The sequence below is a fragment of the Branchiostoma lanceolatum genome, chromosome 8, assembly GCF_035083965.1.
Source record: "Branchiostoma lanceolatum isolate klBraLanc5 chromosome 8, klBraLanc5.hap2, whole genome shotgun sequence".
NCBI classification, from domain to species: Eukaryota; Metazoa; Chordata; class Leptocardii; order Amphioxiformes; family Branchiostomatidae; genus Branchiostoma; species Branchiostoma lanceolatum.
Window position 1 is genome coordinate 11252599 of NC_089729.1, and position 11980 is coordinate 11264578.

Here is an 11980-nt window from a genome sequence, read left to right on the forward strand (position 1 = left end):
ATAATGATACCAAAACCATGTTGCTCATCTGTAGATATTTTTTTGCTTTAGATTTTTCCTGGACACGAGAGTAGAATTTGCTCGAAAGCGAGGCGTCGCTACCAACAAGATGGCGTCCGATGAGACGATTCAAACGAGTATTGTCCAGAATCTCGGTCTTCAGCGCCACATTAACTGTCTAACCGACGACAACCGCACCACCAGGCGGAGGGCGCTGGACTCCCTGCGGAAGGAAACCGTTGAGAAGAAGCTGGAGCCCACGGTGTTGCAAGGAGTCTTCGTTGAAATTCTAAAACCGGTATGTTTGGTGTTGCCCCCCTCCCCAATAACAAGTCTCCTTCTTTTGTCACCCTCAAATGAGGTGAAGTATGAAAAGTATGTATTCAAACACAATAACATATGCATACAGATATTTTCATGCGATGATTGCATACATAAATAGTCGGCTTGAATTTCTAGTTTCAACATAAAACCTTGTATACTTGTTTCGTTTTCTAAAAAAGTATTAACTGTGTAACACACATGCCAAGAAGTCTAAGCAAAGAGAGTTTATGCATTTAGTTGTCAATTCACCTCAATGGAGTAAACTTTCGTTTTAGGCTTTTCCGTGTGTGTTTGTGCGAGTGTTTGTGTTGTTGTTTTTTGCACACTGCAGTTCTTGTGTGTTCTGCCAGAGGGCACTTACCATCTATGGGGTAAAGTCTGCTATCTCGAGCTCTGATTGCCTTATTGAAAATTATGATGGACAGCAACACACTTACCAGTATACCTCTTAATCTATTTATATTCAGGTTCTAAAGAGCTTCTCAGATCCTGTGGAGAAATGCAGAGAACTGGCCATACAGCTGGTGGACGGTTTCCTGACTTCCGTCCCCGACCCCCCGGAAACCCTCCCCTACGTCATCCCCACCCTGGTGCAGCGTCTTGGTCAGAAGGACATCACCGAAACGTCCGAGGAACTCCGCCTCATGCTCGTGGAGACGCTAACGCGCATCGTCGACCTCACGGGACAGGAGCTGGCCGTCTACCTCGACGACATGGTGAAGATCTTACAGCGTACGATCGTGGACCCGTTTCCGGACGTGAAGAAGGAGAGCTGTCGTTGCGCGGCGAAGGTGGCTGTGAAGATTCCGCAGCACTTCACCATGCAGTCTGAGTCGCTGGTGAAACCCCTGCTCATCACGATCTCCCACCAGCACTCCAAAGTCAGGGTCGCTGCCATAAAGGCTATCCACACATGTATACAGGTATGGGGAAATTGTGTTGTACTGGTACTATATAGAGATTCGTGTTGGACCGGTCTAAAGAAAACGGACCAGATAAAAATACGTGGACCGGTTTGTGGACTGGATTGATATTTAAAAATGACCAGCCGACAGGCACATTTGCGGCCTTACTGTTCCAAGAAAACAACAATCTAAGGCTAAAACAAATGTTTTGAGTAGCCGTCTTAACTTTCTTTCTAAGACATCAACTTTAAATATTACCTGAAGACACTTAAAGATTGAGCCTACAGACGGCAAGGCAAGCATAGTGTTTTGAGTCTAAGTGTCAACTATGGCTGAACCTAAAACATCCGCACGCACATAAATTTACACTTCAAACGAATAAAAATGACCCAAACAAACCACAAATCTGTGTATGTGGTACCATTTTGAATCCAGTTCATAAATACCTTGAATAGCTGGAATCTTATATGCTAACTAGTATAGATTTATTATAGGCCAGTGCAGGTTAAGGTCCTAATTAATTATGCAAATTAGATCCAGCATCCAATCATGTCAGTTATCATACCATTTATCGTATCATATTGCATACCAAAAATCACAATGATCCATCAACCCCTTCTTGAGTCTCTTACTGAATTCAAAAACATAACATTCTAAATTTACTCACATACATGTACATATATGTTCTTTGACACACTGTTTTTGTTTACAGTATGGAAACAACAAGAACGTTGAAGACGTGGTGTCCCACCTGGCGCAGCGCCTGTTTGACGACTCGGCGAGCGTGCGGATGGCGGTGACGGAGCTGTCGGGTGGTTGGCTGTTGGACCTGCCGGACAGATACTCCTTCCACCACAAACTCATCCCACTCTTACTATCATCAGTTAGTGGTCAGTAAAAGCTCTGAACATTAAGATTTAGACGCCTGAGTCCTGAATTCAGAAAAAAAAAATTTGCACTTGTACTATTATCGACCTTCTATATCTACCAGTTAACCTTTTGAAGATTCAAAGGCAGTATTACCATCCCTCCAAGCGCTGCCAACCCATGCACTTAATGACTTACTGTAAATGCAGAAATATTCGCGGTGGTTTTATGTTTGTGGTTTTCGCGGCAACCGTTTCACCGCAAACTTAAAACCACCGCGATTTTTGTCCAGTACTGTAGCAGTATGTGAATATAGCGCTGCTGCAAATTTAAATAACCGCAAACACTTCATTTTCGCCTTCGTGCGAAATAAAAAACACGCAAATTTAGATGCATTTATAGTATGCAGCAAACATTCCATGCAGGCATTCTCGTGTTAACATGTTCACAGAATGATTGATACACAGACATACACATGAATGTTACCAAAAAACATAACCTTGCCATAGCTAACTACACGTAGCAATACTAACAAAAGTGCTAAGTTGACAACATTTCATCATGTTTACCTCTGTGAAATGTCTACTCTACTAAAGTACTGCATATCAACTTTTGCTGATTACTGCCAATGTCCCATACACTAGCAATTGTTGATTGATCTATTCTTTCATATATTCATTCGTTCATTCATGCACCCCTTTATTTATTCCTTCCTTCCTTGTACAGATGATGTCCCAGAGATTGCGGACCGTGCCATGCAGCTGTGGAGGGATGTTGGGAATAAATACCAACAGGAGAATGAAGAAGAGCTAAAGGACAAGATAGACTTCACCTACTCCAAAGTAGCCCACTTTCCTGAAGGGGGTGAGTTACTTTAAACAATAACCGACAAGATACTGACATATGGAAGCTCTTCTGTGTTGGTAGTAATCCTAATACAATGATAAACTTTCTTCCAACACTAAGGTAATCACGGATCAAATTTTTAACGACCACTGTACATGTCGCCTTCTTCAGAATCAGTAATGACCAATCACTTCTGAACATAAACTCGCGAGAGTTACAGACACGTGACTTTATTGACACATGTCTTTACGGATATGTGACATCAGCAATTGGTCAAATGTGCCAGGATGTTTATATTTTATATAACGCCCACTGTCTCTTTTGAGTGATGGCTGGAGTGCCCTGATGTATATGGCCTCCTTTATACCTCTCATAAAGTAGTCCTGCTCAGTGTCCAGTATTCTGACTTTGTCCAGTGAATATGTGTGTCATATACTGACATGTGTGTCTTTCAGTTGAGAAAGTGTAACTATTCTTAATATTGTTTTATTGAATTTTATACTCTCTAATCTGGAAAAAAAAGGGCTGTCTGTCTGTCTGTAGTTTGGAGATAACAGAACTGTGGTCCATCTTGATCTCAACTTTGGAAGATCAATTTGAAATTTGTGCACAAACTGTATCTGGGTAACAATATCGTTGAATCACTGACTTACTACAAACGGTCAAACCATGCCAGGTTCCAGCTGTCGGGAACGGGTTTTGTTCGCGTTAAGAATGTTCGCGTACGCGTGGAAAATTTTCGCGTGGAAAATTTGAAATGGAGAATTTATTTATAGGTTCAAAATATCAAAGCAATTTTATCATCAAAATTTTTCTCCCTTGGGAGTAGACTTGAGTCCCTTGGGAATCAACTTGTTTTTTTGTTTTCTTTAAATTTCAAAAATCCTTTGAAATTTTTTGGGTGTGAAACCTCAGACTTGTAAACCTTCAATTCCCTTCTGATCAACTAATTAGCATATTTTAATGAGCAAATGATCAAAATTACAGGAAAACTTTTCCCCTGCATGGCTGCGGGCATGGTGTGGTGTGGTTTGGTGTGTGCTATTCCCAAGGGACTCAAGTCTATTCCCAAGGGAGAAAAATTTTGATGATAAAATTACTTTGATATTTTGAACCTATAAATAAATTCTCCATTTCAAATTTTCCACGCGAAAATTTTCCACGCGAACGCGAAAATTCTTAACGCGAACAAAACCCCAACCCCAGCTATCTGGTGCAACCTATTACCTCCGGTGATAAGCTGAATTAGAAAGTGATTTTTCCTGCCAATGTGTCACTGTGACATCATTGCAATTGCTTGTATTGATGGAACTTTCTTTCTTTATGTTCGTTAGAAGAGAGACCGAACCTTGGCTGTAGAACGCTGATCTTCCGTAACCTGTCTAAGATCCTGCCGGCGTGTCTGCATGAGCTGGGAGACTGGGTGGTCAACACCAGGATCAAGGCCGCGTCCCTGATGTACACACTCCTGCTCAACTCCGAGGACTACACCACCATGCACATGGAGCCTCTGCTGGCTGGGCTGTATAAGGCTTGTGCTGACGAGGAAAAACAAGTCAGAAATAAGGTAAATATATGTGGCATTCACAATTAAGCTGAAGTTTGTTGCCCCCAGTATGTGGCCATGCCTCTTGCTTTTTTCTTGGCCAGACAAAGAAAGAAAATGCAGTAAAATAATTTTACCACAAAATACTTCATGATCATGGCCCAATGTCTTTGAGTTGTATTTCTCCAATCAGATTCCAGTATTTTGGTAGAAGTATGTTCTTTTTAACCAGTCAGATTCCAGTATTATGAATGAGTTGTAATTCATAATTCGGATTCTAGTATTTCTTTTATGTGAACTGTAACTCACCAATCACAGTCTAGTATTTTTAGTAAATGAGCCATGATCACCAAGCAGATCTCAGTACTTTGAATGTAAGCTGTAATTGACCAATCAGAGCATGAGTTGTAAATAATGAACCAATGGGATGGGATGCCAGTATTTTCTTGATATGTGGGATATACTTCTCCATTCAGAGTCTAGCATGCTGTATGCAAGGTGTAATTATCCAACCAGGATGTAGATTTTTGTAATTGTCAAGTTGTTATACATTAATCCTATCAGGTTATCAAGTCAGCAGAGCTTGTGGGGTGTTTTGTGGAGCCAGAGATCTACTGCCAGCTGATTCTCCCTGCGCTGGAGAGACAACCCGGTGCCAACATCCTCATGGTACTGGCAGCGATTATCAGGGGCTGTCGTCACGAACACATCAAAACACACCTACAGTCCATCTGTGACACCCTGGCACTACCAGATGTCTGCAGAGCAGAAGAAGTCAGTACCTTTGGTCTTTATTAGAATATTGTATGCTACAATTTTGTCTAAGATTATCACCATCACAAAACTGCAGTTATCAATCAACAGAGGTCATGGTAGACTAAAGAAATCTTGTTTGGAGTGCCTCACCAGAGTGGACCCGCTGGATAGAGCCGCTTGGAAGCATGAGTGAAGACTGGCCGACTGCTGCCCACCCCTGTGATCAGGGACTCCCGCAGACATCATAATCAAATACTGGATACTACTACTATCAGATATTTCTGGAATATATACTAGATAGGCTTTTTGGACTTGGTCAATGTGATATTGTTGTGAAAAATGCTATCATTATTTTTTTTCAAAATGGTATCAGGAAAGTAGTGTTATGTTTCAAGATCTTTGCATGATCATTCTTTCAAACAGTTCCTGCAACAATTGAGATAATTCAACTTTTCTATATCTAACACTCAATAGATTTGAACATGATCCTTGTTTCCTGAGCCCCAGTACCAGCTGCTGTCCTGAATGCAGGCAAACCCGAGTCTTAGCACAAGACAGCTCTGTACAGTCTGCAGCTGTTCACTGCTGGACAGGACCATAGCTGTTAAAGTAATCTAATAGGAACTATCCTTGTTTCCACAGCCCCAGTACCAGTACCAGTTGTTGTCCTGTGTACAGGCCATCCTGACTGTCAGTCAGCAGGGGACAGCACCGTATAGCCTTCAGCTGTTCACTGTGCTGGTCAGCACCATGGCCCTCTGTAGAGACAGTGGAGTCATGGAACAGGTATTCAAAAAATTCTCCTGTAACAAAGTTATAAAATTACTTTGATATTAACCATTAGCTTACATGTATGTCAATATACACTGTATTGAACAGCTAACCATGATTTTTGGAGACATACATGAGGTCTTAGATTTTTATTCTAAACAGATACAGACAGCCCTCTTAAAAGAGATAAAGTGGAGAAGAAAATTACCCTTTTCTTTTTATTGGTATCAAATTTGTTGACTTTGTATCCCATCATTGCAGTTCTGCTTAAAGTTGAAAGGGGGCGCTTTTGATACATCACCATACAGCCTGTGGAAACCTTGATGCAAAATGCACTCATTACACAATGGCCTCCTTAGGAGAGGTCACCAGAAAGTCTCCAAACATAAACCACTACAGATATTTCAATACTTACAGTCTTTCCATGTGTTCCTTTTCATATCTCAATTGCCAACAATTGTTACAGTATTAATTACTAGTTTTTCCTCCCTTAGGCCCAGAACACCCTGCAGCAGCTTGCAGATGTCCAGGCGCTGTCAGGTGTTGAGCAGCTGTATGCCAGTCACACGCAGCAGGTGCTGCAGGTGCTGCAACCCTCCCACACGTACTGGACCACCCTGTCTCCAGAACGGGTCATCTTTGACACTCTCTTATTACAAGCAGGTTAGTTACTTGTGTTGATATAGCCTTGCTAACTTATAGTTTTGATGACAATTGATAACTGAAATAGACATACGAATCGCTTATTATAACTAGAGATATTACTAGCCACACAGAAATTTGATTTTTGGGCCATACCAATTTAATTGCTTGCCTTGGTTTCTTTTTTGTGTGCTTGAAATAGATAAAGAAAGAAAGAAATTTGACAAAGAAAAGAAAGAAAACAAGAGCTTTTCAAAAAAGCTGGCGTTTCGGCTACGTTTATGAGTGTGAATTGTCTTTTCCCTTTACTTGAAGTAAAATCTGCCAGAGAAAGTCACTCAAGGGCTGTTTAGTCTATAAGAAAAATTGTCATTTTGGGAAATGAGTACTGTTTTAATAGAGAAAGGCAGATTGGGGAAAGCAATTTTGAAGTTACGTCACTTAACTTAAGTGCTTTTGAAAAAGCTGGTCTTGGCCTACAACTTGTACTTATTTGTAAAATGTACAATAGGCTCATTATAAAAGCTATCAATGTAATTATGTACATGGCACGCAATAAAACATAAAATTTGAAAAAGCACCATTGAATCATCAGCACTATGGTAATTAAGTGAAATAGAAGTTCATAACAGCTAAGGTTCTATCTAAAATGACTACCAAATGTCAAACAAATCAACAGCTACCTCATCCGTATTATTCTGGTTTCCGCATTTACAACATTTCTTCCTCATTTTCCTGGGTAATTTTGCTAAAATTCATGAAAATTCCCATATTTTTGTGCCGAGCGGCGTCACTTTCCACGTCCGTGTTGTCTGAATGAAGTCGATACTGAACAATGGAGCATTTGCTACTGTAACAAAGGATCGCTGTTTTGCAAACAACATCAAGAGCCTCTGTTTACATCGGGGATAGAAGTTTAGTGGCGAGTGTTTTGCAAGAATCATCTTACCGCGCATAGGAGCCGCTGCACGGTATTTTCCATTACAATGAACAGAAAAATTTGAATGCCGGGTTTGGAATCTATGAAGTCCTGTTCATAAGACAAAGGCCTTGTATATATTAAATGAATATTTAAAAATAACAAATATAAAATATTTCTTTATTTATTAATGAAAAAATAAAAAAAATGATATTCATAAATATGATATTGATAGATTAATATAACATCAATATATATTTTTGATATTCAATATCTAAAAAAAAAATCCTACACGAACACGAACCCAGATCGTCTGGGTCTGAAGTGCTACGCGTTGCCAGATGAGCTAAGCTGTAGTGTGTAACACGGATCTCTGTACGTAATGCTATAACCTCACTACATGGTATCATTTATGTCAATTTTTGGTCGTTTTCTTGACGAAATAATTTTTTTTTCTTCTGCAATCTTGTGGTATAGATGTAATATGGTCATTTTTTCAGGATATCAAAGTCCGAAACCACAATGCAATGATATTTCCGAACAGTTGTAGCAGTTAGATGCGGTCGCCCTCCTATGTGTCATGCAAATCAAGCCTGCCTGAAATTTCTTGCTCACTTGCCATATAAGGCAACGGCTATACAAGAATTTTGGAATGTATTGCCATATAAGGTCATATTGTGTGCGACACAGTGAACCATCGAAGCATCCTGCATGAGCTGCCTGCATGCATGCATCGAAGGTAAAAGCCAGTACATTGCGTTTCGGCGCAAAAACAGTCATCCTGTGATGGACCCAAATATTACCACAGGAACCACATGTACAGAGTTATTATTCTTGTGTATGGTCTGTTTTATATTTCAAGTAATAGCTTTTCATCTTAACATGCATGAAGAAACTGGATAACGGCAACAACTAAGAGAACAAGGACTTTCTTCAACAGTTACTAGATGTTACATTGTGATATCTTCCATATGTCTCAAATCAGGAAAAATGAGTACAAAACAAAATGATTTGTGTGGTATTGAGGGGCTTTAAACTGTTTTCTATTTAAATTTGTTATCTTAATTTTGTAGGTCCAGTTGTTGGAGACCTGCTACCTGAGATACTTCCCATTATGGAGACCAACGTACATCCTGACAAGGACCATGAACTACGCCTCAAGTTCTTCACACTGTTGTCTAAACTACTCATCAATGCAGGTACATGTAGCTATCACAAAAGACTAAGGAGTTTTTTTGCTCTGAAAATTAATTAGAGACTAAGATAATGTGCAATTTTGGAGTTAAGTCTTAGATTTTATTCAATATTATCAAAATGTATTCATTCTTATGTAATCAATAGCCCTATATAGCATTGTGATATAGACTAAGTGGATGTCAAGAGGATATTTTTTAGCATACCATGGGAGCTTTTTGAGCAAAAGAAAACAATGCCAGTCTGAAATTGAACAGTTTATTACATGCAAGTAAGTCTTGAAAACATCGAATCTTTTCTAAGATATAGGCACTTTCTATTCATAAAAAAAGATATTTTTCAAATCCTGCTCTGTGAGTACACATGTATAACTGTCAACAGAGTTTTCAGCTGTGTCATACAATCTTGCAGTTCCTAATACTAGATATTGATATCTGCTAAAACACATTTGCTTTTAGTTTCTGCTCTGTATAATGTGTCCTGGACAAAGAGTGGAGGGAATCTTAGAAGGGTGATTTTTGAGAACTTTTACACTCTATTCCAGAGAACACGGTCAACGCGACGGGAAAGTTTGGAGAGTTTGCGCTGAGCGTGGTGCAGCGGATGATCCTGGTGAACTGTGTGTGGCAGGCGGGGCGAACAGCCGGCGCGATACGTACCATCGCTGTGTCCAGTCTGTGGGCCTTGCTGAAGAGCGGTCTACTGTCCGTACAACAGGTACGGTTAACATTATAATAATCATTGTTGCAGGGCTTAAATACTGGGTGCATGCGCACTTGAATTTGTGCACCCAAAATTGGAGTGGTGCACCTAATCTGTGACTGTGGGCACACTTCGCCGCCTAGTTATAGTAAAGGGTTACGTACATGTATGTAAAGTTACTCTTGCACACTAGTATACAGTATATTTCTTGACTTTCAAGTACCACAAAAGCTAAATTAAATGAAACCTTTCTTCTGAAGATAGAGTAGGAACCAATGAAAGAATTAAGGAATTGAGGAGTAGAGGTCAAAATAAAGGTAAACAGATTCAAGTCATAGACTTATAATATTTGGCATAATTCCTTTTTCAGACATTTCACAGTACACTAGTCAGTGTACATGTAGAATTTTACAATAGCATGGTGCTATAATCGCCATGTTTATTTTGCGAATTTTGTCCGTCTCTTGTTTTAAGGCGAACACGATCATAGACGACATGCTGACCCAGCTGGTGACGCTGCTCGACGATGATGTTCAGTCAACGCGACTCATCACGTGTCGTGTGCTCAACCACCTTCTCAACCTCTGTGGCACGACCTTCGACCCCGACCGCCTCAACAAAGTGTATCCGGAGCTCCTCAAGCGATTGGACGACAACAGTGACGAGATTCGTGTGGCCGTGGCAAAGACGTTTTCCACGTTCTTCCCTTGCATCGGAGACGAGTATGATAGAACGTTGTATAAAGCACATCTTGAGTTCATGTTCAAGGGACTTCTAGTTCACTTGGATGATACGGATGAGAGAATTCAACAGAACATGTTAGGTAAGCTACTTAACAACTTTGTTTATGGTTGAGTGTTATATGAATCAAAGGTAGAGTGACTGGCACAATGGTTTGACTTACAGTATCTGAGCTGTGATTCCAAATACAATATTGCATACATTGTGAAGATCTACTTTGCAAAAGGACCTCATCAAATGGTCCCAAAATAAAGTAAGATACTACAGTGCAAATTTGTTCTCAGCTACAGAGCAATACAAATATCCTGATATCTAATCTATTCTATCTCAAGTTTGCTTCTCTGATGGCTTCTCCACAGTTTACTGTCTTACACCCTTCACCATTGAAATGTTTGGCCCTTTCGTCCTGCATTATTTTGGGAATAAGATAATTCTCAGAATCTTTTTCGAACCCAGTAATGAGGAATGTGTACGTTGGAGCCAATCAGAGCTTTTGCCTGCATCTTATTCCAATGGAAATCATTTTTCTATTAACTCAAATTTAAGGGTACCAGACTATTTGGCAAGGGAAGTGTGTGCAGAAGCAAACCAGGGCTAGAATAGGTAGGATCAACCAGGCTATAGCAATCCAAGGCAAATCTATACTGTATTTAAGCAGATTGGAATGAATACGAAGATATTTCTTGTGATCATCATACATATGTGATAGATAACCTGCATAGTACATTGCATTGTGTATATTTTGACCTTTCCTTATATATTAATTGTTTTAACCCATTTATTTCCAATGTCCAACCAGGTGTGCTGAAACAGGCAGCAAGAGTCCATCCCTCCCTCATGCAGCAAGAGATCACTGCTGTCAAACATAAACACAGGACACCTAAGTACTGCGATGAGCTGCTGCAGCACATACAGGCACTGCCTAATGAAACCCAGGACAGCTAAGTATGAGGAAATGCCTTCACTGCAGGCACTCAATTTGTTATAGCATTGAGTGCCTGCGTGGTCCTCTCAATAAAAGTTGAACATGCTGTTGAATTATGGACATTGTAATGTCCTTGGCTAAATGAAGGATTATGCACAAAAATGCGCAATACATGTTTGCCTTAAGGAACTTTCATTTGTATATAGACTTTTGAATTTTAAGTAGTATTATACATGCACCAGGAGTTTTGTGTGAAAAGGGTGATATTTACAAAATGCCTCCCTTACTTACAATACCGAAACAAAGTCATATGGAGATGCTACAATACTTTGAGATGGAGTTGTACATGATCATAGAAGTCTATTTTTTGCATAGTACTTATAGATGGTGTTGATAATGTTGTTATGTCAATCGTTTCCACATTTGCTTGAAATAAACACTTTTTGTACATCCATGTTTTCCCTAAACGGGATATTATCCTTCATTTGCGAACATGACCGGATATGCTTGCGTTCCGGTGACTTCCTTTAGCGAAATAGATTTGTATTTTTCTTCTTTTCTTCTTTTCAAAGGGAGTAGTAAATGTAACACTCAGCATAATTTAAATGTAAAAGAAAACATTAGTATAGGTGAAGAGGATTCTACATCATTTTCATACATCATATGATGTATAATGTATAGACATTTGCATGAGAACTAATAAAAAAGTCCACTTAATGCAATGGTGTTTGTGAAATACATCAAGATTATAAAGTGTCATTCAAATCATTGACATGAATAAGTTTACCAGCTCATAATGACACATTGGTAAGTCAAACATTAATGGAAAACTGAAGTTAAAA

At 39.6% G+C, this 11980-nt stretch overlaps 1 protein-coding gene across 1 annotated transcript; it reads left to right on the forward strand.

Moving 5' to 3' along the window:
* Positions 1-76: 76 nt before the first annotated feature.
* LOC136439623 (dynein axonemal assembly factor 5-like) lies at positions 77-11590 on the forward strand. The gene is made up of 12 exons (XM_066435076.1): positions 77-298; positions 792-1247; positions 1942-2119; positions 2823-2960; positions 4277-4509; positions 5053-5262; positions 5887-6030; positions 6510-6678; positions 8650-8775; positions 9315-9487; positions 9947-10295; positions 11013-11590. The coding sequence occupies exons 1-12, from the start codon at positions 110-112 to the stop codon at positions 11156-11158; spliced, it is 2511 nt and encodes an 836-aa protein (XP_066291173.1). The 5' UTR covers positions 77-109; the 3' UTR covers positions 11159-11590.
* The last annotated feature ends 390 nt before the right edge of the window (positions 11591-11980 follow it).

Coding starts and splice junctions, on each gene's coding strand:
- LOC136439623 (XM_066435076.1), top strand. CDS start 110: ATGGCGTCCGATGAGACGATTCAAACGAGTATTGTCCAGAATCTCGGT. Junction 2,961..4,276: donor AGCCCACTTTCCTGAAGGGG/GTGAGTTACTTT, acceptor TATGTTCGTTAG/AAGAGAGACCGAACCTTGGC. Junction 9,488..9,946: donor GTCTACTGTCCGTACAACAG/GTACGGTTAACA, acceptor TCTTGTTTTAAG/GCGAACACGATCATAGACGA.